Source organism: Musca autumnalis, unplaced genomic scaffold, assembly GCF_047663935.1.
Source record: "Musca autumnalis isolate F117 unplaced genomic scaffold, ASM4766393v1 scaffold_4, whole genome shotgun sequence".
NCBI lineage: Eukaryota > Metazoa > Arthropoda > Insecta > Diptera > Muscidae > Musca > Musca autumnalis.
The window spans coordinates 86931922-86958989 of record NW_027411977.1 but is presented as its reverse complement, the minus strand read 5'-3'; the positions used below and the strand labels follow the sequence as shown (position 1 = coordinate 86958989).

The 27068-nt window shown below is 35.5% G+C and overlaps 1 protein-coding gene and 1 long non-coding RNA gene across 2 annotated transcripts; both read right to left on the bottom strand.

Moving 5' to 3' along the window:
* Nucleotides 1–12946: 12946 nt before the first annotated feature.
* Nucleotides 12947–13368, bottom strand: LOC141402992 (uncharacterized). Its single transcript, XM_073985123.1, has 2 exons — nucleotides 13333–13368; nucleotides 12947–13261 (listed from the first exon to the last, which is right to left on the bottom strand). Exons 1-2 carry the CDS (start codon nucleotides 13342–13344, stop codon nucleotides 12947–12949), a joined length of 327 nt encoding a protein of 108 aa, XP_073841224.1. The 5' UTR covers nucleotides 13345–13368.
* Nucleotides 13369–17508: 4140 nt separating this feature from the next.
* On the bottom strand, nucleotides 17509–24018 carry LOC141401944 (uncharacterized). The gene is made up of 3 exons (XR_012412474.1): nucleotides 23898–24018; nucleotides 17695–17873; nucleotides 17509–17629 (listed from the first exon to the last, which is right to left on the bottom strand). It is a non-coding gene; the product is annotated as an uncharacterized lncRNA (long non-coding RNA).
* Nucleotides 24019–27068: the final 3050 nt, after the last annotated feature.

Genomic DNA, 27068 nt, shown 5'->3' with positions numbered 1-27068 from the left:
CAATAATTTACAAATTATTACCAGAATATAGACATTCGAAATATTTCCAATCAACTTACGGATTTGAACATTTTGTTAAGGTTTGGAGATGGGTTTGTTTTGGTTGACAATATAAAATTGATGCTTAACCGTTATAATTCTGCTACTTTTATACACATATTAAATATTTCATTAGAATGTTAAATGTGTGCGCCTAAAGTTTAAAACAAGTTACCTACTAACCCATTGGTATGCATACATGCGTGTGTACATATGTGTATCAAATAGTACTTGAAGCCATTAAACTTTAACAATTAAATTTTATTGTCTGTTTGTTTCTTGGTAAGAAAATTCCATAGTGGTGAGTAGGCATTTTAATCTAATATGAAGGTATAAAGTATAACAAAAAACATCCGAAGGTTAGAATGCTCTAGTAGAAACATATACTAGAAATGCTCTTCTATGGCAAAGTATTTTACCTGTCGCAATAACATAATCCACACTTTAGTCCATACGAAGACCGGAAGAGAAAGGAGAATAATCTTTATAGCGTCCAAAATGGAGGCTTTATGGGGCGTCTATAAGAGGACTTTTTAGACCCAGCTGGTAGTATTTATAAGGCGTCTAAAATACAGTCTGTATAAACGACCTGAAGGGTGTCTTTAAAGGTACCGTAAATGCAGTTCTTATAGACGCCCTGAAGGGACTTTACAGTTGGCAGCAAATATCATTAATCCTTAAAAATGCCTTTGCTATTGTGGAATAGATATAAAATGTTGTGTTATTGGTTATGCTACAATGCTTAAAGCACCCTGTACTTTGAAATGTGGGGAGGGTATTATAAGTTGGTTTTGGCCAAAAAGTTGGTAACACATCGAAATAATGGTCGTAGACCCATACTTATATATACCAAAATGAATGTCTCGACGAGCTGAGTCGTCACCAAATTTTGTTGATGGGTGTCCCGAAGGGGAAGAAATCTATCGATTTTGGATAATATTCGGACAAGATTCAAGATTGGAAAAAAACTTATTTGGGGAAAGAGTCAACGTTTTGTTCGAAAGCGAATATCTTCGCTACTAAAAATAAACAAAATGTATACAAACAGAGATATCGCAATACACGCTAATCCAATCCAATTTTTCATTTTTCATAGATCCAAGATTCGTCTGCGACTATCTAATAAACGTCGTTTGAAGCACCGCAATCGTTTTTATTCACAATTTCTTTGCACATCCACAAGAGCCTCTTTTTGAGCTTTGGTCCAATTTTGCTGGATCTAACGAGAAAAATCCATTTTTGCGGACAGGTGTTCATGCAATATTAAATATCACTGTGGAACACTGAAAATGCAAATAACTTTTAGTGGCCATTTTCTGAAAGTACATATTGAGACTATGAAACTCCTAGTAGGGTTTTGTGTGTTTAAATCGGGTATGGATTTAATGGCCTCATCTATACTGGACTAAAACGACCCTTTTTTCCATTCATCCAGGCTTTATCTCAGAAACTAATAAGAATTTTGCTTTGCGGTCTTTAGCAATATTGTAGTCCTAAATTGTGTAAAATTTTAGTGTCATATAGACGAACAAGGAAAAACCGCACATAGTGCATCAAAATTAATAAAATATAGGAAAGTTTACATAATTTCTGGAATTGTGGTCAGTAATAGACAAACTATTGAGATTTGAACCACGTAACCTTTCGCAAAAAATTCCAAATAATGTGCTCAGCAATTCTTCAGAACATTCTGAAACTGTAAAACACTTATTTCATCTTGTTTAGGAGGTATTTCGTATCAAACTTTCTACAAAACATATTTCGAACAACGTTCACACAGGCTGTTTATTCTCATATTTGAAATGTCAATGCATTGTCGATATATTTATCAAATTGTCGTTGAAAAATATTCCAGAAACAACGCGATACAGGCATTTTACAACAATGATATATTATGAACAGTTGTGGGAATGTTTTTCTCAAAGATAACATTAAAAAAAATTTAAATGTTTTGGACATACCCTGCGAAATATATATAAACTACCGTATTTTTAGATATATTATAAAATTTGAGGCAAGAAATGAAGTAATTCGTGCTCATTATTTTTCTAAATATTTTCTTCTTGTTCTTGTCTACAAGTTTGGTGTGGATGTCATGGAAAGATTCGTATTGGTTCCAAGCTATAGCCCCGATTTATTTTAAAAACTCGATATTTAACCATGTTCAGATAGAGCAAAACCCAAATATGGTTTTTGTCTATTGAGTCTGTACTTTCATAAAAACCACATTAGAAGTTGTTTGCACAAAATTGCCTTGAAAATGTTGCACAGTGTATTAGTTGGTAAAAGAAATGTCCCAGAATGCCTCTATCTCATGTAATATAACATGGCGATCTTATCCGTTCACTCACGGCTTAATTTTTTTCTGGCACAACTGCCGATTTTGGGCGACCCTAGTGACCTTAGTTTTTTGGCTAGTGTTGGCCACGATTTATTTCATTAAACCAGTTTTTCATAGTGCCATAGGTGGCCCTTTATCAACTACAAAGATTTAATTTGATCGATGCGCTCTTGCCGTGATTATCCACGTCGAAAGTTGTGAAATATGATCGGACGAAAATGTTCACAAGTAAATTCCATTTATTTTTTGCAAAGTTATTTTTTGAAGTCACTGTAAACAACACAACAAAAGGTCGTGTGACAAACTTTCCTAAGTACGTATAGGCTAAAAACTGTCAAACTGTCCAAAATTTTTTTCAAATGACGCCTGGCAATACGCTGTGTTGCCTAGGCCTGATAGTTTTCATGCAGCCCTCGTATCACAATATTCGGTAATGCATCCCATTTTTATACCCTCCACCAAACATCGAACTAATCACTTGCGGCTATATAAAGTATATATATTCTTAATCAGTATAAAATTCTAAGACGATGAAGCCTTGTCCGTCTGTTCTAAGCACTCTAGCGTTCGCAATAATTGGGCTAGAGCGCTATATTTTTGCACCCGAGTGTCTTTTTTCCATAGGCAGTTTCGAAGATGGGCTGGGATTTCACGTTTGGGGTTCCCAGTGGTCACAAAACATCTCCACTAAAAACTGTCAACATAGGTCCATGTTTTGTTATAGCCCCCATATAACCGTACCACCCGATTTTCGGTATTTTGAGAATTGTAGCCACATTTTGCGACCGAACTACATGCAATTGAACATTTGAGGTTCCTAACAATCACAAAACATCTGTACCTAAAACTGTCAACATAGGTCCATGTTTTGGTAAATCCCCAATATAACCGTACATCCCGATTTTCGTCGGTATTTTGAAGATTTTAGCTACAATTTTTAACTGAACTACCTGTTCAAAGTGAACACAAAACATCTCTACTAAAAACTGTCAACAAGGGTCCATGTTTTAGTGTAGCCCCCATATAACCGTACCTCCCGATTTTCGGTATTTTGAAGATTTTAGCTATAATTTTTGACAGAACTTCGTGTAATTTGACAGATGAGGTTCCAAGTGATCACATATAACCGTACATCCCGATTTTCGGTATTTTGAGGATTTTAGCTACAATTTTCGACATTTGAGGTTCCAGTGGTCACACAACGTCTCAAAACTGTCAACATAGGTCCATGTTTTTGTAAATAGCATCTGCAATTCCACATTTGAGGTTCCCAGTGGTCACAAAACTTCTCCACCAAAAACATAGATCCACACTATGATATAGCCCCATATACGGATCCCGATCGATTGAATATATTTTTTATGCTTTTTTACCTTATTTAGGTATCAGTGATCACAAAATATCTCCGCCTAGAATTGTGGACAGGAAAGAAAATAATTATTCCGTTTTAGTTCAGAATATTTTTGGGGTCGAATGGGGGATAATGATCGAATAATATTAAGGGCTCGGAATTGCCAAATCTAATATAGAGAAAAATGCCTCTCTTTTTTATGGCGAATATCTTCGCTTCTAGTACGGATATTCAAAAAGGAAGAAAAAAATATCATCTTTACAATAATGCAAAATAGGTTGGTGTACATCCAACTTTTCCATATTTATACCCTTCACCACAGCGTGGAAAGGGTATTATAAGTTAGTTTTTCCGAATGCATGAAACACCGCGAAATATTCGTAGTTGTATACAAAAATTAATATCTCGACGAGATAAAACGATTTTGTGTCCGTCTGTCCACTAAAAATTTAAATCAAACTCCAGGCCCCAATTATGGACCGATCGTCACGAAATGTTGTACGGAGATCGGGTATAGACCAGAAAAGGCCCCTATTGTTATTGGTTATGATCGAAAAATATTTAGTCGGAAAAATTACCCAAAAAATGGCACAAATTTTTAAGAAAGTTTTGGGTTTGCGAAAAAGGATGATGATCCGATGATATTTAACGGGTGAAGTGGACCAAAACTTTTTTAAGCATAATGACTATATCTTTATTCTGAAAGATATGCTCCACTCCTGTAAGTTATATACAGAAGAGGAACTCTTCACCTTTCTATTGATGACAATTCTGCTGATGTACATGTTCAGATAACATATTTACAGACTAGTATATTCAGGGATCCCACAGTTTTAATTGTGTGTAGTGTAACCATAATCACGCTAGATATCACAGTTACATTTTAATACTGACAAATTTTTGCACGAAGTATGAGGTTTGGGCAAGGAAAATACAAAAAATTTTGAAAAATTATCGGATGGTACTTAGTATGTGAAATAGACAATTTTGGGAAAATATCCAAATTTAATTTTTGGCCCAAGTTTTAAATTCTGGTGGCACATTCCGACAACGCGCAACGTGAAAACTTAATGCATATTTATCAATAATAATAATAATTGTTTCACAAACATCCCAGATGGGACAAGGGAGACTGCTCCCATATCAATGAGTGCACCCCGATTCATATTAGCTTAATGATATGGGACCTACAGTTTATCGCCGAGTCCGAACGGCGTGTCTTAAGACACCACCTGTAGAGAAGTTTTAAATGGCTGAAATACTCAAGAAATGTCGCCAACATTACTGAGGGGTATTTTGCTACCGTTGAAAATAGTTTGATGTTGCTTGGCCGGGGAATCGAATCCACGATCTTCAGCGTGCAAGGCTGGTGTGCATACCATTGCACCACGGTGGCACCCGCATACCATCAATAATAAATGATGCAAAATTTTTGTGGAAAGCTAGTGACTTATTTATACCCTCAGCATTTATGCTAACGAGGGTATACACACTTTCATACGGGCGAAATGTGCCTCATCTAAATAATGGTTTTAGACCCCAAGTATGTTTGGACGAAAAGTGTTTCAGACAATTTGGAGTCGATTTAGCAATGTCCGTCCGTCTGTATGTCTGTCTGGCTGGTGCGCACAATAACTCTCGAACGGATGAACCGATTTGGTCCCAAATTTGGCTTTCGCAATATTTTGTCCAAACTTAGATAAAGTTCGAAGATGAGGTATATAGCGGTCTACTCCTTCCGGTACCTCCGATTTAGCAATGTCCGTCCGTCTGTATGTCTGTCTGGCTGGTGCGCACAATAACTCTCGAACGGATGAACCGATTTGGTCCCAAATTTGGCTTTCGCAATATTTTGTCCAAACTTAGATAAAGTTCGAAGATGAGGTATATAGCGGTCTACTCCTTCCGGTACCTCCCCCTCAAAAGTTCGGAAATGTTCGGAAAATTTGTGCGCACTATAACTCTTGAAGGGAGTAACCGATTTGGTCCATACTTTGCACATCGTGAAATTTCTACCAGACTTAGATGAGGTTCTAGTATGGACTCAATCGGTCCACTCCTTCGGGTACCTTCCACACAAAATTTCGGAAAAGTTCACTTTAGGACCTGTTCTCGAATTTTTTGATTTTTGTTGTAGCAACTTGTATTCACTGCCCCGCTTACGACGGTACATGGCTCATTATTGGCAAGTCCATACTTCCTGAGAAAATAGCCTGAAAGGTGTTGCTCTCGAATCACTTTAATTTTTTTTGAAGCAATTTGCATTCGCTGCCTCAACTACGACGGTAAAAGTTTTTTCAGGGGCAAGTCCATACTTCTTGAGAAAACAGCCCGAAAGGTGTAAAAAACCCCCTATGGCATCAACTGTAGTGGCTGGAGAGCACGATAACTCTCTAACTAACCGATTTGGCCTTCCTCATATTTTGTCATACTTTCAATTGGAAGATATGCAATACCGGTCCACTACTTCCGGTACTTCCCCCGCATATTTAAAACATGTCACTTAAGTAGTATACACGATATCTCTTGAACAAATTTGGTCTAAAATTTGGATCTCCTAATATTTTGTCCAAATTTAGTTCAACTTTTAAAATGGAGGTATCTTATGGTACCTCCTCCACAAAAGTTCAACATTTGTGCCTAAGTTCAGTTTAAGGTCTATTCGAAGATCCTTTGGAAATGTATAACGATGCTGTTCGTTGTTGTCCTGTTTACAGCGCTATTTTGTTTTCCATGGACAAGACCATGCTTTCTGGCATACTGGTCTATAAGTTATACTATGAGCCACTGAAATGACTCCCAAAATAAGTTCCACTTCCATAATAGACTATGTCAGTCCATTGCTTTAAGTACCTCCTCTGCATGACTTTTGAACTTTAATCCTAATCCATATCCATATCGTCGTCGGCAAGTTCAAATGTCCAAAAAAGGCCACAAAATAATGAAAAGACCATAAATACATTCGATCTGACCGTAGATGAAGTTTCAAATCACATAGGCTTAGGGTATATCTCTGTCGGCAAAGCCGACTGATACTTTTTACTTGTTTTGGCTAACCTTTGCATAATAAATCATGCAATTTTGTAATTTAAATCATACCTCGTAATCCTCACCATGGAATTGTAGGCGTTTTAAAGCCAAATTTTAAATTAATAAAAGTTAACGGTATGTGGTTGCTTGACCGGACGCTAGTAAAACATAGAAGCAGTTGGCATAATTACAAGAAAACTAATTAACGTTTTTTTGAAGTGGGCAAGACACTAGTTTCTAACAAAAATTCATAGGAATGTGTTCTACATATTTTAAAGGAAACAACAAGTTTTCTTTTAGTCTATCACTTTGTTTATCAGTTTATTCAAAGTCAAATTTTCAGATTTACTTCTTCAACAAAACTGGAGCAGCAGCAAATCTGGTGGCAACTGGGGCAGCATAGGCGGCAGGAGCTACAGCATAAGTGGCAGGGAAGGCAGCAGATTGGGCAATTGTGTGGGCATTGTAGCTGGAGGCATAGGGAGCAACATAGGAAGCACTACCGACAACGGCAGCAGCAGGGGCAGCGTGGTAAGCCAATGGAGTGGAGTAAGCCAAAGGAGTGGAGTAAGCCAAAGGAGTGGAGTAAGCCAAGGGAGTAGAGTAAGCCACGGGAGCGGTATAAGCCAAAGGAGCAACTACACCAGGTTTAGCGGCAGCAACAGCCAAGAGGGCGAAGAAGCAAACAGCGATCTAAAAAAAAAACATAATAAATTTTACAAATTAGTACAATTTTAAATTTAAAAATTCTTAGAAGTTATTTCAATTAACTTACGAATTTGAACATTTTGTTAGGGTATTGAGGTTTGGTTGTTTTGATTGACAATATAAAATTGATACTAAATCACTACAATTCTGCTAGATTTATACCCAAATCGAGTATTGTCGAATTCTAATATTCCATTAGTATGTAAGACGCTTGCGCCAAATGTTAACAAAACGTTAATTACTAACCCATTGATACACATACATACTTACGTATGGTAAGGAATGTGTATCCAATAGTAAAGTAGGTATTAACATTTAATAATTAAATTAAATTAAATTAAATTGTCTGTTTTTTGTGAATAACAAAATTCCTTAGTGGTGTGAGTAGGCCGAAATGAAAGTTTAGTGCCATAGATCACTTAAGAATACAAAAACACATTCGAAGGTTAGAAGATTCCATGATTAGTCCGTATTATGTGTGGAAGAGCCCTTTTATGGTGAAGTACTTTACTGACGTTTGCAGTAACATAATTGACTTTAAACCGGAAGAGAAAGGATAAGGTTTGATAGATCGATGATTTACGTCGTTGATTCATATTTTGTACACCAATCAAAAGAATAAGTGTGGAGGCACCTATAACCTTAGTTTATTAATATAAACCATATTTTATCGTTGTCAACAAATTCGTAGGTCCAGAGTATAATCCATATCCTGAAAGAATTCTGCTTGGGATATAAAATAAATTATTATTCGTGATCAGTTAACATCACACAGCCTGGAATACCCTATCGTCTGAAATTATCATCAATTATTCTTTTGATTACATTTGTATATGAAATCATGCAACCACTTTAATGTATGTTCTGGAACCTGCAAGAATCTAAGAAAAGCTTTTGGACCACCATGTAAGGAAGCATGGACTTTCCAACGAAAAACAAAATTTCGCTGTAAACAGGACCACAAGCAGAAGTATCGGTATAAATTTCCAAAGAATCTTTGAATAGGCTCTAATCGGTTGCTCCGATCAACAGATATAGCGCGTACCATGTTAGTGACATTTTTAACTTTTGAGGGAGGTGTATACCGATATTGCCCAAATTCGAACTTAAACTAAGTTAGAACAAAATATTACGAAGGCCAAATTTTGAACCGAAACGGCGGATCTATTCGAGAGTTATTGTGCGCCAGTCAAAGTACTATGGTGAGATAGAGGTTTTTTTCAGCTTTCGGGCTATTTTCTGAGGAACTATGGACTTGCCCTAGAAAAAAATTGTACTATCATAAGGGAGGCAGGAAATACAAGTTTTTGCAAAAAAGCGATTTGAGAGCAGGCATTAAATTGTACTTTCCGTATCTGTGTGTAGAAGGTACCCGAAGGAGTGGACCGATACAGTCCATATTCGAAACTGATCTAAGTCTCGCAGAAATATTACGATGTGAAAACTTTGGACCCAAAAGTCATATACTTTTGGAAAGTTTGACCGTCTTTAGGACCGTTTGACATACGACCAAAAACATGGTGTTTACAGTGACTTGAAAAAATCAATTTGCAAAAAAGTGGAATTTACTTGTGAACATTTTCGTCCGATCATTTTTCACAACTTTCGACGTGGATAATCACGGCATGAGTGCATCGATCAAATTAAATCTTTGTATGTCGATAAAGGACCATTCTATAGCACTGCGAAAGCCTGGTTTAATGAATTCAATCGAGGCCGACCCTCGCTAAAAAACGAAGGTCGTGAGGGTCGCCCAAAAACGGTTGTTGTACCAGAAAAAAATTAAGCCGTACGTGACAGTAAGGCGTGAAATAGAGGTATCCTTCGCATTTCTTTCAACAACTATCATTTGATGTTGCACGGTTAATTTTGGGTCTCATAAGAAATTCGAAGAAACCAACACGAGAAAGCGAATGACTTCATTTGATTCCCGCACATCAAGAAAAAACGCGTGATTAACGTTTTTGTCGCCAGACGATGCGTTGAAGCGTTCAAAAAACAATTTTTTGGAGGTGTCTCTATCGGTAATGATAATGGTAACTCATTCCAAAGACATAAATACAACAAAGACATAAGGTCTGTACGATAACTTTGCAAGTAAAAAGTACTTAGCAAGTTTTCAGTAACTTCTCTCCACTAATTTTACTCTCTCGAAGCCAAACATTTGCAGAATGTTATTTATTTATTTACAATTTTACTTATGGTTAATATAAGGATAATTACAAGGAGTACAGGAGCATTAGCTACAAAGGCCATCAGCTCATGCAGAATGTTATCGAACAACAATTTGCAAAAACTTGCAAGAAGTCAGCTGATTTGACAAAAAAGAAGTTTGGCGGATAAGATTTTATTTAACAATCTAAGGTTGTTTACGAAAATTGTTTGATTATCCATTGCTACAAAAATAATTCTCTTTCCATATCATAAATTAACGGCTAGCCGTCCACATAGTGTTCCTCCTACTCCATGGATGCGCCGCTTTTTGCTGGGATTTAATACCTTATAAAAAAACAATCAATCAATATGTCGTTTTCCATAATTTATTTAGTTGTCTCTTCTCTTTTTTATCTTGTAATTATTTAATTAACCAAATGTTTATGTTTATGTTTTTGTCAAGAATTGCAAAGTCCGCCACAAAACATTCGAATTTAAATCAGCTGATCAAACTTGCAAATTCTTAAAAGGAAAATTTTGCTTGCAAAACTTGTAAGTTTTCAGTAATAAAAGTCTCCAAAACTCTCCAAAATGCTCTTACAATTCTCTGCAAATTCGCTCTTTTTTGCTTTACAAGTTTGTTATCGAACAGCATTTTGTAAAAGTTTTTACAAATTTGTGCAAACTTTTGGGTTATCGTACAGACCTATAGAAGAAACAAGACTAGACAAAACAAAAAATGTTTATGAAACAATGTTTAGAAACATTACCCTTAACAGAAACAATGCAGGTTGCAGGTAATTTAAAATCGCAATCAAGGAGGAAAATTTAAGGTAATGGTGTCAGAAACGAAATTTATGAATTCAAGGATCTATTCCAGAAGAATTCCATGTCAATTGGATCGGTTAAATACGTACAAAATGTATAGAGCGAAATAATGAAATAAAGATTGGAAAACTCAATGTTAACATTTGTCAATAGATGGAGTAAAACTCTGTTGTTACGATATCATAACAACATTCTGTTAAGTAGTTAACCATTTCAGGCGTTTTTAACCGCCAAGTTCATATTCAATGAACTGGAAACTGCTATGGAATACAATCCTGAGTCCAACTTTTTGCTTTCCTACAATTTGTATAAGCCGAATTGCGCTTTAATTGGGTTTTTATCATTAACATACCCCTGTTGTTGGTAAAATGTTTATATACCTTGTTTCATAAACACTTGCGCATTATGCATCTTTTCCAGTCTTTACAGTTCTATGTCTTTGTTTGAATACAAAAAGGTAAGACATTTTTTGCTATCATTCTTCAGTGAATGGCTTTTGAATTTAACATAAGCAGTGTACGATAACTTTCCCAGCACTAATTACTCAGTCAGTTCCAGCAACCTCTCTCAGTGAATTTTACTCTCTCAAGCAAGAAAAATTGTAGAAAGTTATCGAACAGCATTTTGCAAAAACTTGCAAGAAAGTCAGCTGTTTCCGAAAATGTATGAAATTTGTTTTTGTTTCTTTTGATATTGTAAACCAAATGCAACAAAAACATAAATTTTAAAATTGCAGTTTACTTATTTAGTGTTTTAATCCTATCCACAACGCTTTAGAACCCAAAAAATTGTGAAATTTTCTTGGTCAAAAAGTTTAACATTTCGAGTTGTTTACATTGAACAGGTGATTAAAAGTCAGCTGATCAGACTTGCACATTTTTGCGGGACAAATTTTCCCAGCAAAAATTTGCAAGTTCTCAGTCACAAAACTCTCCAAAAATCTCTCCAAACTCGCTCTCTTTTGCTGGAAAATTTGGTTATCGAACAGCATTCAGTAAAAATTTTGTACGAATTTGTACAAATTTTTGGGTTATCGTACAGACCTATAAGCTCTGTTCCTTTACGTGCAAGAAATTTCAAGTTTTACTGTTTTTTTACTCGAAAAGCGTTCCTTTACTTCAGATACAAAACAATTCATATGCGAGCAGTTTACAACTATTAATATTTTTGCCAGTTTTACCATTTTCAAAAGTAAAGGAACAGACCAATAATGTTATTTTACAACATGGTTAAATAACATTATTTCCTCTTATACGTTTTGTACGTATTTAACCGAATTTAACAATCCAATTGACATGGAATTCTTCTGGAATAGATCCTTGAATTCATAAATTTCGTTTCTGATACTATTAAATGAAATGTTCCTCCAAGATTGCGATTTTAAATTACCTACAACCTGCATAGTTTCTGTTAAGGGTAATGTTTCTATACATTGTTGCATAAACCTTTTTTGTTGCATGCATTATGTCTTGTCTTTACAGTTGTATTTCTTTGCTCATTCTTCGTGGCTGTCATGTTCTGAATCTAGTCATAATACCCTAACCATGTGAAAAGGGTCGTATAGGATCCTGTTATTCCGATCTTCATATTTTGACATGATAAATTGATGAAGTCCGTCTGTCTAGACCGCAATTATGGTCCAGATTACGTAGCTATAATCGAGATACACAAGACAGGCACTATTGCAAGTGTTTGTAGTATGGGAGTGAGGTTGCAGGGAAATAAAACGACTACATGACAGTCGAACTTCTCTAAAACGAACTTCCTGTAACGAATACTTCTTTGTAAAGAAATTGTTTTTAAGAATTGAATTTCACATACAAAATAGTCGCTCTATAACAAATTTTCTCAATAACGTAGTAATTCATCGGTCCCCAAGTGCTACGTTATAGAAAAATTCGACTGACGCTCATAAAATTGACCTATTTAATATTTTCATTCCATTATTTATATAGCCAATGTGGTAACCTTATTCGCCATTAATATCGTAATTACGCTCTCATATACACAAGTTGAACGACAATTGTAGTGTTCATGTATGATCAATGACAATCTACTTCAATGGTCAAGCGGTCCTTCAATCACTCAGATACTACTCTATCAAGTCTGTCGCAGTTTTGCATTGGTAGAACGCATTGGACATCCTAAAACCAATAGTAAGAGTCGTGGGGTCCATGACCATGGAAGGTAATGAAATATCGTATGGAATGACGAGTCGTAAATAGGAGTAAGAATATGTTGCAATATATAACTCAATCAAGCCACCCTTGTACCACTTCATTTAACTAATTTAGTAGGTGTTGATGTATTAATCCACAGAAGTAGTGGGGTAGGTCCGCCCGTCCAATGTAATGATCTTTTTTAAAACTGATCACGTCACTAGTTCAGGCCACCTATTTTTGACAACAATGTGTATGAATGTATAGGAAAAAACAACGTTTATCTTTCAGTCTATCACATTGTTTAGCAATTTATTCAAATCCATATTCTCTGATTTACTTTTTCAACAAAACTGGAGCAGCAGCGAAGGTGGTGGCTACGGGAGCAGCATAGGCGGCGGGAGCAACAGCATAAGTGGCAGGGAAGGCAGCAGAGTGGGCAATGGTGTGGGCATTGTAGCTGGAGGCATAGGGAGCAACATAGGAAGCACTGCCGACAACAGCGTTGTAAGCCAATGGAGAGGAGTAAGCCAAAGGAGTGGAGTATGCTAGGGGAGTAGAGTAAGCCACTGGAGCGGTATAAGCCAAAGGAGCAACTACACCGGGTTTAGCGGCAGCAACAGCCAAGAGGGCGAAGAAGCAAACAGCGATCTATAAAACGTAATGGAATTTATAAATTGGTACCATAAAAAGACACTAAAACGTGTTTTCAATTAACTTACGAATTTGAACATTTTGTTAGGGTTTGGAGGTTTGGTTGTTTTGATTGACAATATAAAATTGATACTAAACCATTACAATTCAGCTACTTTTATACACAAATCGAACATTGTCAAATTATAAATGTCATTAGTATGTAAGACGCTTGCGGCAAAAGTATAACAACAAGTTACCTACTAACCCATTGGTAGCATGGCTATGTATTTATGCGTAGCAAATAGTACACAGAGGTATTAAACTTTAGTAAACGATTAACAAAATTCCTTAGCAATGAGTGGGCCTTTTAATCCAAAACAAAGTTTAATGCCATGAATCACTCATGGTTATGAAGAGAGAATTGTAAAAATTAAATGCTTTATGTTATTGGTACAAATCTGTTGCATGGATCGTAAAGCCATCTTTGGGCAAAGTATTTTACTTTTACTGTCTACCTAATCCAAATTTTAGACCATTAGAAGAGTGGAACTTAAGCCTCCCTAGATTCTAGTATTCAGGCCATTCACAATATACACGAGGGACAATATAGAATAGGAAATAACCTTTCCAAACATTTTATATTTTTTCGGGGATAAGTCCATACATCCTGAAATAATTAACCTAAAACTGTAAAAACCATAAGGTCACAAATTAAAATTGTTTTTAAAGGAAGTCTTCTATTTGGTTCAGATTTTGTACATCACAAATTTTCCTTTACAATTCCATTGAGAACAATGTGAAATGTGTTGTCTTATTAGGACGAAGGTCATTTATTTGTAAAAGTATTATTTGATTGAATTAATTGAGCTATTATGACCTCAATTAATTCAATTAAATAAAACAATAAATACAAATTTACAGCAGAACCCGGCTGCCCCATCTTAAGCAATGGAAAATGTTGCCAACGTCTTAGCGTTCTAAGCCACTTCCTATCTATTCAACTTTCGAACTGTAAGGCATTACAATTCATGAAGGAAACACCTTCGATTGTATATGTGTGTGTATTGAAGAATGATTTTAGAAAGACCAGAGGCACTAGGTTGACTTCATAATAAACAAGGAAAAAAGTGTCAGTCGGCTTTGCCGACTGATATATACCTTCAGGCAATGTGTAGTGAAACTTCCACCTACGGACAGATCGAATGTATTTAAGGTCTCTTCAGAATTTTGTGGCCCTTCTTGGACATTTGAATTATCCGACAAAGATGTGGATTAGGAATTAACTGCACTAAGACACAATTGTTGAACCTTTGTTGGGAGGTACCATTAGGGAAGACCGATATGGGCCATTTTAGTAGCTAAACTAAATTTTGACAAAATATTAGGAGATCTGATGAAACTTGTACCGTCGCATGGGGGGCATTGAATATAAATTGTTGCAACAAAAATCGAAGCGATTTGAGAACAGGTCCTAAACGGATTTTTTCTTTCAAATTTTGTGTGGCAGTTATCCGAAGGAGTGGATTGATTGAGTCCATTTTGGAACCTCATCTAAGTTTAGTAGAAATTTCACGATGTGCAAAGTATGGATCAAATCGTTACTTCAAGAGTTGTCGTGCGCACAAGTTTTCCGAACATTTTCGAACTTTTGTGGGAGAGGTACCTGAAGGAGTGGACCGATATCATCGAACTTAAAGTAAGTTTGGGCAAAATATTACGAAGGCCAAATTTTGAACCGAAATTGCATATCCGTTCGAGAGTCATCTTGCGCTCCAGCCAGCCAGACAGACAGTCGGGCGGGCCTGGCTAAATCAACTCCAACCATTATTTCGATTAAGCACATTTTGCCCGTATGAAAGTGTATAGACCCTCGTTAGAATAAATGTTGAGGGTATAACAAATACTAAGTTCCTTCGCCATGGCGCCCGACCGAAAATGAAAAATTTTCTAAATAAAACTTTTGTATCCACACTTGGGTCCAAAAATGTGTCAATAAAATTTAATGCTCTCAATGAAGACTAAATGTGAAATTTAAGCCATTTCGGTGTAGTGATTAGGCTAAATTCTTGAAAATAGCGACAATCCAGATGTATACTGTTCTATAGGGGCTACATCAAAACATGAGAATGGGTAAAGACGAGCCCATAAGTTATATAAATAGGAAGGAAACACTTTGCGGCATCCGCAGTAGGAACATGTCAAGACTTCGTTGGGATGACAAATTGATGGGTGATTTCACAAATCATGGCTTATGAAAAGAACGGCCACACCAACAAAATAAGTAAGAACTGAAAGTAATAGTCAGGTCAAAATAGACATGCGTGCATTAAAAGGAAATAGCAATAATTCCCACAAAGCTTAATTTTGATGGTGAGCTAAAGTTTCCAATTAGAAGCAATAGCGTAAAAGTCGTCATCAGTCACATGTGTGCAAAAAAAGTTCTTCGGCGTCAAAGGTCATTTTTTGAGGACTTATTTGGAGGACTTATTTCACCATAATATGGGGGTATAATTAAATTTGTCATTGTCTTTTTAGCACATCGAAATTTTCGTTGGAGACCATATAAAGTATATATAGCTTATTTACTCAAAGAGTGACACATCTCAAAAAATGCAGTTATGAGAAAAATGCGTTTAAGGCTGGCGACTGAAATTTTACTTTCTCATTTAAAAAGATTATTAAGCAAAAACTAAAATAATTACCTTTACCATATTTTGCAAACACCTAGGTAGATATCAGTCTTAAATTTCAGTGCAAAATCAAACATTATTCGAAAGGTTTTTGTGCTTCATAAACTCAAAAATATTTGTGTTCAATTATGCGAAACTCACAGTAAATGAGCTGTAAATCGTCTAGTTTTAGAGACCAACATGAAAAAGAATCAGTCGGCTTTGCCGACAGAGATATACCCTCAGCCTGTGCGAATTGGAATACTTCCCAAAAAAAAAAATATGTATTTAGGGGGGTTTTCAAAATTTTTGGCGTATGAACAACAAAAGTATGGATAGGACTGAAGCTCAAAAATCTGCGGAGATATCGATAGATAGAGCTTTTTGTATCACACTAGCCTTCGAAAAACATAATATCGCTGTAAACAGGGCCACTAGGAAAACCGTCGGTAAAAATGTCCATAGGGTTCTCGAACAGACCCTTAAACACACAAAAAAGTTGAACATTTGTGAGGGTGGTACCACAAGGATTGGACAGATAGGGCCTAAATTTGAACATAAACTCAGTTTCGACAATATTTAGAGATCCAAAGTTTGGACCAAATCGGTTGCTACGTCTATGAGAAATCGCGCGTATCAGTTTAGCGAATATTTTCGAACTTTTGTGGGGGAGGAAGGAGTGAACCTATAAGTACCACCTTTGAATTTTATCTAATATTCGAAAAAATTTTACAATATACAAAGTGTAGCCGAACGCAGTATTCGGTTCGAGGTCTCCAGCCACTACATATGGTCGTATAGGGGTTTTTACACGTTTCGGGCTGTTCCCTCAACACGCAGAGAAAAAAATATGTTTGATCCAACAATATTCCAAGAGCAAAATATATATTGTCAACATATTGTTGGATTCCTTATGTAGTATTGTCAATCCAACAATCGTTATTGTCACACTGGACTATATTATGTGTTCTAAATATAAATATGTATTGTCACTTTGACACTATAACGCGTTGGACCAAACATGTGAGTACGATAGTTTTGGTTAGAGGTAACAATATATGTTGTTACAATTCACAATAGTTTTGGTCCAAGTGGACAATAAATATTGTTAGAACTTACAATATATGTTGTTGCTATTTACAATAGTTTTGGTCAGAATAGACAATAAATATTGTTAGAACTTACAATAGTTTTGGTCAGAAGTAACAATATTTATTGTTGCAATTAACAATAGTTTTTGTCAAAATGGACAATAAATATTGTTAGAACTTACAATATTTTGGGTCAGAAGTAACAATATTTATTTTTGCAATTCACAATAGTTTTAGTCAAAATGGACAATAAATATTGTTAGAACTTACAATAGTTTCGGTCAGAAGTAACAATATTTATTTTTGCAATTCACAATAGTTTTGGTCAGAAGTAACAATACTTATTGTTGCAATGCGAAATGGTTGGAATAAAAATTGCATACCTACCTTTTTAATGTGTTACATTTAAAAAACTATAAAAAGTTTCATTTTATTATTTATTTCATATATGATTTTTAAAAATTTTAAATAAACCTGATATGAGATAATTTTAATTTCAAGTGACGCTAATTTTATTTAGTTTAACAAAGATTGATGTGCAAATAAAGCATGTTGGTAAACTGTTTATTGTGATTTATTCGGTCAGGAAAATTGTGAATCCAAGTCGTTAGTACAATTTGAAGCTAAATAAAAAAAGAAAATATATTAGAAATATCGCTTAGTAAAAGTACAAAAAGAAGATACTTACTAATTAATTTTATGCCCAAAACAAAATCGGTTAAAGAAATGTATTGTTGCACCAAATTACTGAATATAACTGGTTTAGAGAGTATTCTTATTAAAAATGTCCACTTCAGCTGTCGTTGATTAGTTTTATGTTTTCTTAACTAAATTTAAAAAGTCTGCAGCAAAACACTCCTTAACCCGCTAAATAAAAAAATAGCATCATGAAGTTAGTTAAAAACAGACACACAAAACTACGCAATAAAATACAAGTGTCAGCAATAGTCTTTTCTTTGGTTTTCATTGAGCATGCATTGCAAAAATTATTAGACTGTTGCAACGCGCTCTTTATATTTTAAATTAAAATAGAATTCCGACAATTCGTTCACAAAAACTCAAATTTAGGAAAAAAACTATTTCTATTTTCTCTTCGTATAATAAGTTTCAACCACCTTTTTGTTTTTAGCTCTCCACAAAACACACACACATAACTTACATACGATAGTAGAAGAAGAGATTCAAAAGAGGTGGTGTCAAACAACAATGAAAAATAGTATTGGTAGAAATGGACAATAAATATTGTTAGAATTCAGAACAGTTGAGGTAAAATTATCTAAATTTACAATAGTTTTGGTCAAAACTACAAACGCGTGTTGTAAACATTATTCAGTTCAAAAAGAACCCAAAAGGGATCGACGTTTTCAAGAAAATTTAATTTATTGTGTCAAAGATGTATGAATTATCGGAAATCTTCTTTAATATCTCTGTTGGAGGAGATCATCATTTAAATGTTTTGTGTTTTATGTCGATTTGTTGTCCATTTTATTTTGTATAAATTATTATATTTATTGGGTCTTAAATCTTATTATTGTATTTGAAATTATTTGAAACTTATTAATTATTCATTTTTATATTTTATTCGACCCACACTAATGTTCTATTTGTTCGTCCCACCCTAATGTGTGTAGTACTTGTACTTATTCCCTTTTGTGTCGTGTCCGTCGCAACGAGAAACAACAACAACAATGCCTACACAGCTTAGGCATTTGTCTGTTATTAGTTTCGTCGTCCGTTTTGTGTTGGATGGGCAATCACAACAACGACACTGTTGTTGTGATTATTCGCCAGTTCTGTATGTATGTCTGTTGACATACATATTAGTAACTGTGGCCCTTCTCTTTGTTTTGTTTTGTGCGAATATTCTCGTTTCTGATGTTTCGATCGTTTTGTTTGTTTTGATCGTTTTAATTCGCTTGTGTTCCTTTTTTATTTATGTGGCCCTACAAGAGGGATTAGAAATAAGTTTAGGTTTAGTTGACAAATAACCGGCATTTGATAGTGAACAACTTAAAGCTAATAAATTTGTAAAATATAAAATTGAAAACTCAAGTGTTTTTATTAAATATTTCGGGCGGAAAACAAATCTACCTTTCTGTGCGAACATTTTGGCGACCGTGACAGGACGGTAGTCATAAAATTAAAGTAAATTAATTATTAAAATAATTAATTGAACACTTAAAGTGAAATAAAGAATTATTGTGTCTCAGTGCCTTTCGTCGTTGTTGTTGTTCTGCACATTCGGTGTAACAACAGAACAAATAATTCGTCGCTTTAATAACCTATCGTGGTTTCGATTAATTTTAATTTCTACCGTCGTTAAAAAATATATTGTTGTTGAAAAGAATAAATATTATTCTTTAACAGAAAGAGGATTTTTGTTGCTCGAAGAACTTTGGTGTTACGCAATAGCGGTAAACACATACATACATACATTGATCGTCGTTCGTGGAAAGTGTTGGAAAATACACTTATACAACCAAGAATTTTCTAATTTGTATTAGAAAATAAAATACCTTGACAATTTGACACCATCTTGAGTGAAAACATTGATTTTGCATAAACAATTTTGGCGCTTTTATTTGAAAATAGAAGCCAAATTCTCTTTAGTTGTTCGATTGTGTTCTCTTAAACTATACAAAATGCCTAAAGACGATATTGAGATCGTAGAAGAGAATGCTAGTGGTTCGGACCTAGCGTATCTTAAATTACAACGTAGTTCAATAAAGAAAAATATTACAAACATACAAAAGAAAGTGGAAAAAGATGGATCGAAAATGGATTCGACCATTTTAGAATGTCGTCTCGAAATATTAGAAGGATATTTTAAACAATTGTGCGATGTACAAAGTAAAATCGAAGCTATTAATGCTAATGACAATACTCGAAGTGATCTCGAAGAAACATTTATTGTTGCAAAATCAAAAATATTGAAATTGATAAACAAAAATCGTGGTTCAGTGTCTATGGAACATAGTTTGTTGAACGCTTCAATGGCTTGTGGTTCTAGTTCTCGTTTACCGTCACTAAAGTTGCCCAATTTTGATGGAAAATATAGTGAATATCAAAGATTCATTGCAGCATATAACAATATCGTTCATGAAAACCACTCAATAAGTGTTATCGAAAAATTCAATTACTTGTTGAACTGTCTTTCGGGCCCAGCTTTAGCTGTCGTGGAACCATTTCAAGTGTGTGAAGACAATTACGAGAAAGCTTTACAAAGATTACAAGAAAGATATGATAATAAAGTGCTCATATTCTTAGAACATATCGACTCGTTATTCAACGTTCCCAAAATGCAAAAGAGTGATAGTGTTTCGTTGCGCCATCTTATTGATACCGTATCTGCTGTTCGTGGTTCGTTGTTGTCGCTCGGATCAGAGGCGGATGTTATGAATGCAATTTTAGTGCATATGGTTCTATCGAAAGTGGACAATGAAACAAAAGACAATTATGATGAGAAACAAGATTTCAAATCGTTGCCCTCATGGGACCTGTGCTACGAACTTTTAAGTCGTCGTTGTCAGTTTCTTGAAAGTCATAGAAAGAGAACTGAATTTCCTGAAAAAGTCATTCCAAACAAACATAACTCTCCTAGATTCAATCGGCCGGCTCATACTTTTGTCAACTCAAATTCGAATTGTTCATATTGTAACTCAAGTGAACATAGCCTCTCAACTTGCTCGTCGTTCGCTAACATCGTTGTTTCGGAACGTTTTAATTTCGTAAAACGTAATGGACACTGTATTAACTGCCTTCGAAAAGGGCATATGGTCTCGAAGTGTTCCTCAAAATCTCGATGCAGAGTTTGTGATTCTGCACATCACACAATTTTGCACATCTTCAGTAGCCCAGAACAACCTACTACATCGAATTCGAATGGTAACTCACCGCAACCATCAACCAGCTCAAATCCAGTTTCGTTCGTGGCTCGTTCCTTTCGAAGAGCTATAATTCCGACTGCAGTGATTTTGATGAAGGATAATTGTGGTTCATTTCATACTGTAAGAGCTTTACTCGATTCGTGTTCTGAGTTGAATTTTATTTCGGAAGAAACAGCGAGAAGACTCAAACTTAAATTTCGTCCATTCTCTCAAGAAATATCGGGAATTGCAGAAGTTCGAACTTCAATTAAGTTTTCTGTCGACACTACAATAAAATCAAGAAGTAGTTCTTTCGAGTGGTCCTCCAGTTTCGCAGTTACCAAAACAATCTCGTCTCGTCAACCTGGTGAATTGATGAATACATCACAATGGAAGATTCCGCCGAATATTGAACTCGCAGATCCGTCATTCTTCAAACCTGAACGTATAGATGTGCTTCTCAGTGCAGAAGTTTTCTTCGATTTGTTGTTGGATGGCAAAATTTCGTTGGGAAATGGTCTCCCTTCACTCACAAATACTGTTTTCGGATGGATAGTTGGTGGTTCGTCGCCCAGTCGTCCCCATTCAAATTCGTTGACGTGTAACTTAATCGTAAGTACACGAGAACAAAATATTGATGAAACTTTGAACCAATTCTGGAAAGCTGAGAAGTATTCCAAGTCTCCTTCAACATACACTGAAGCAGAAAAGGTAATCGAAGATCACATTATTGAAAATAGTCGATTTGATTCTTATGGAAGGGTACAAGTTCGTCTTCCATTCAAGAAATTACCCAATTATCTTGGTAACTCATTGGAAATATCTCGTAGACGGTTTTTGTCGCTCGAAAGACGACTTGAACGTGACTCAACTTTGAAATCGATGTATGAAGCAATCATGCAAGAATATGTGTCGCTCGGGCACATGTCGCCCTACAACCAATCGTCGAATAATTCGTCTTATATAATACCTCATCATTGTGTTCTCAAGCCTCAAAGTTGTTCTACAAAACTTCGAGTCGTATTTGATGCTATCGCTCACACTTCGTCGAATCATTCGTTGAATGATATATTGATGGTCGTTCCAACAATTCAGCAGGATCTGATCACCACACTATTTTCGTTTCGTTTACACAAATACGCTCTCACTGCAGATGTCTCAAAAATATATCGGCAGTGTCGCATTGATGAACAAGATAAAAGGATTCAAATAGTTTTGTGGAGAAATAACAGAGATGATTATATAAAGTTCGTTTCTCATTGCAGATAAACATGGCACATATCATTCCTGTGGTTCGGAGGTCTTACAAGAAGATCTTTACGTCGATGACGTACTAACTGGCGCCGATAACATTGAAACTCTAGCCCTTAAGAAGGACGAGTTATTACAAATCTTGAAATTAAATGGTATCGAATTCGCTGAGCAGAATAGTAACCATGCGTCTTTCATTTCGAATGATGATACTAAAATCATCATTAATACATCGGACAACGACATTACCAAAACCTTAGGGATGTCCTGGAAACCTCTGGAAGATTATCTTATCTTATTTTATCGCTACGAGTTGCCCGATGTCACAAATCCTACAAAAATATCAATTTCGTGGCTCGTATTCAAAAATCTAAAATTTTCTTGGAATTTTAAATCATCGAAAGTTGTTGGCATCAAATTTCAACCCTTACGTTGTCAATCTGCCGTTTTTCTCAGTAAAACGTGGCTCAAAATCAAACTCAAATTTGAAAATTTCGTCTCGTCGTTGCACTTTTGGACAGATTCTAAGATTGTCCTCCAGTGGCTCAAACTTAATTTATCGATTTTGAACTGTTTTGTGGCAAATCATGTCACAAAACTCCGTGAAAAAACGAGGAACATGTTTTGGAAACATGTACTAGCAAGAAGTACTCCAGCTGTAGTTGTTGCCTATTCTGAGTCTACTGTTTGTGGAAATAACGCATTTCCAGTCATTATGGATAAGCACTTAACTTATTTGAAGTGGATTCGATTAATTGTTTTTGTTTTTTGTATCCCAAACATATGTCCACTAGATCTTTTCATGAAGGTTATAGATGTCGCCCATGTGCTTCCATCGGGAATAGAAGTTGTACTCTGGAAAGTCAATAGCATTCAGGAGTCATTGCCGACAATTGCGTTGTCTTTGGAAAACTTGCAAGATAGCACTGTCATTGAGGACTGTGTTCCAATTGCTAGACGTTTAACGATCTTACCATCGACACATTGCATTTTTCTACAACGAGGTTGTCCATCGATACTGACCCCGTATATTATTATCCCACCCCAGGCAAATTGGATCCTCCATCGCTATATACGGTTTTGAACCTTACACGCTTCAACGGGCGGAGGATGTTGGAGGAGATCATCATTTAAATGTTTTGTGTTTTATGTCGATTTGTTGTCCATTTTATTTTGTATAAATTATTATATTTATTGGGTCTTAAATCTTATTATTGTATTTGAAATTATTTGAAACTTATTAATTATTCATTTTTATATTTTATTCGACCCACACTAATGTTCTATTTGTTCGTCCCACCCTAATGTGTGTAGTACTTGTACTTATTCCCTTTTGTGTCGTGTCCGTCGCAACGAGAAACAACAACAACAATGCCTACACAGCTTAGGCATTTGTCTGTTATTAGTTTCGTCGTCCGTTTTGTGTTGGATGGGCAATCACAACAACGACACTGTTGTTGTGATTATTCGCCAGTTCTGTATGTATGTCTGTTGACATACATATTAGTAACTGTGGCCCTTCTCTTTGTTTTGTTTTGTGCGAATATTCTCGTTTCTGATGTTTCGATCGTTTTGTTTGTTTTGATCGTTTTAATTCGCTTGTGTTCCTTTTTTATTTATGTGGCCCTACAAGAGGGATTAGAAATAAGTTTAGGTTTAGTTGACAAATAACCGGCATTTGATAGTGAACAACTTAAAGCTAATAAATTTGTAAAATATAAAATTGAAAACTCAAGTGTTTTTATTAAATATTTCGGGCGGAAAACAAATCTACCTTTCTGTGCGAACAATCTCCTTGCAACGCAAATTCTGCTTCAACCACCACTTTTATATTTACCGCTTCACAAAAACACACGAGAAAACCAAAAACAAAACAAAAACTACATGGCAAAAGTAGATAACGCCATAAAAAAAGAAAACACCGACAGTTTTAAAATAATAAAGAATTCAATAGATTTAATAATGTATGACACTTTTATTATTAGATTTTTTTGCATTTTTGTCTTGGAATGTTGTTTTTCTGAGTTTATAATCACTAATGTTTTATATTTTTTGATCCACTTTCTTTGACTGCCAAACAAAAACTAATTAGGGACAAAGAATGCGCAAACACAAATAACTTCACCGGCTGCCACACATAAACTAAAGAGAGCAAAACAAGAATGCAGCGACTAGAAACCAGAGCAAATACTCAACAAGTTAACGGGAGAGAGTATAGTCAAAAATATGTATTTTTGAACTAATAATAGACATTTTCAATCCAAAATTGTGTATCTACTGAAAAAACAAAATAACAATACGTATTTAAAACTACAACAAAAGCGATTTTTTTAAAAGACAATATTTTTTGTAAAAATTCTAGATTATGATAGTTCCTACCAATCGGTATTGTTAATGATTTTTACAATATTGCGAAATTCCGAAAGTTGTTTTTGTTTTTTATGTTTGGAGCAAAAGATTGTATTTTTGGATTTGCAATGCAATGCTTGAACAAAACAAATACAAAAAAAATTGATATTTTTGTTCCAACAAAAGCGAAAAATATTTTTTCTCTGCGTGAAGAAGTATGGACTTGCCCCTGAAAAAACGTTTACTGTCGTAATTGAGGTAGCGAATGTAAGTTGCTCCAACAAAGAATAAAGTGAATCGAGAGCAGATCTTAAAGTGAATTTATCCAAAATTTTGTGTGGGAGGTGCCGGAAGAAGTGGACAAATATAGTCCATATTCGAAACTGATCTATATCTGGTAAATACATAGGATGTGTAAAGTATGGACCAAATCGGTCACTCCCATCAAGAGTTATCGTGCGCACAATTTTCCGAACATTTGAACTTTTGTGCGGGAGGTACCCGAAGGAGTGGAACTTAAGCTAAGGTTGCACAAAATATTACGAAGGCCATATTTTGGATTGAATCGGCAGATCCGTTCGAGAGTTATTTGCGTTCCAACCACTATACACGGTGTCATAAGGGTTTTTGTACATTTTGTACCTTCTCAGGAAGTATAGACTTGGCCTTGATGAAACTTATACCGTCGTATGGCGGCAGTGCATATAAGTTGCTACAACAAAAATCAAAGCGATTAGAGAGCAGGTCCTAAACTGAACTTTTCCGAAATTTTATGTGGGAGATACCTGAAGGAGTGGACCGATTGAGTCAATATTGGAACGTCATCTAAGCCTGGTAGAAATTTCGCGATGTGCAAAGTATGGACCAAATCGGTTATTTCCTTCAAGAGTTATCGTGCGCACAAATTTTCCCAACATTCCCGAACTTTTGTGGGGGAGGTACCGGAAGGAGTGGACCGATATAACCTATCTTCGAACTTAAGCTAAGTTGGGACAAAATATTACGAAAGCTAAATTTTGGACCGAATCGGTTGATCCGTTCGAGAGTTATCGTGTGCTCCAGCCAGCCAGACTGACAGACAGACGACGGAAATTGCTCAATCGACTCCAAATTATCTGAAACACATTTCGTCCAAACACACTTGGGGTCTAAAACCATTATTTCGATGAGGCACATTTTGCCCGCATGAAAGTGTATATACCCTCGTTAGCATAAATGCTGAGGGTATCAAAATAGAAATTGATAACTTAGAAAACGTGTTTTTTGAGTTATGCCACTGTTTGAAAAAATGAGCGATATCTTCATGATCAGCATAAAATTCTAAGCCGATATAACCATGTCTGTCCTCCGTCTGTTGAAATCAAGATACAGACGCAATTTTTAAGATAGAGATTTGTATTTTGATAAAGAAGTTTCTATTACGGCAGGATGTTTGCTATAGAATGCGACCTGCCGATTTTTGTCGATAGAAGAAATGACCAAGGATGCCTCAATCGCACAGTGTATAACATGTCTATCTTGCATTATCCGTTCACTCACGGCTTGAGTTTTTTTGGCACACACAACGGCCGTTTTTGGGCGACCCTCACAACCTTCGTCTTTTGGCGAGTGTCAATCACGATTGAATTCGTTAAACCAATTTTGTTATAGTTCTCTAGGATAATGCTTTATCGACTTACAAAGATTTAATTTGATCGATGCACTTTTGCCGTGATTATCCACGTCGAAAATTGTGAAAAATGATCGGACGAAAATGTTCACAAGTAAATTGCATCTTTTTTGAAAAAGTGATTTTTTAAAGTCACTGTTAACAACACAACACATGATCGTATGTCAAACCGTACGTCAATTCTTCCTGAGTACGTTTTGACTAAAAACTGTCAAACTTAAAAAAAATCAAATCAAATTGCGCCTGGCAACATGTAGTGTTCCAATTGTAAAAATATCGATTAGTTGTCTTTGGGAACTGTACCAAATTCGCATATTAAAAAATTTAATCTTGTGGTAATTTTACTAAGTTTCAATAAAGAAGGGACGAAAAGGACATGCACAGAATTGAGTTAGAAGGACAAAATGATCTACAAAAAGAAATCCCATTAGATTCGATTGAAAACAGAGACACGTCATAATTCTGAAACTTGAACATTTCCTCTCTAAAAAGGAATTTTCCACCGCACAAAAACTTTGTTGCACAGTATTATGACCCATTAGATAAACATATAAACTCAAAGCCTTTAGCCAGAGCATTCAGTTGGAGAAGCCCAAGATTTAGATGCGCAAAAATATGAAGGCACTATTTCTCAAGAACAGAATAATATTCAATTTCTGAAAAAAGCTGTGGTTCGAAACTTGTAATCCGCCTTGTATTTTTGTAAATAACATTAACATCCGTTAATCAAAACAATTCCGGTTGGACCAACAGCCAACAACAATCAATGACATTTACTTTAACACGTACATATATGTACCAATGTGTTAGTAGGTAATTTGTAATTAACCTTTGGAGCATGCGTCTTACATATTAATGATGTGCTCGAATTTGACAATGTTCGGTCGATTTATGTATAAAAGTGGCAGATTAGTAATGGTTTAGTAT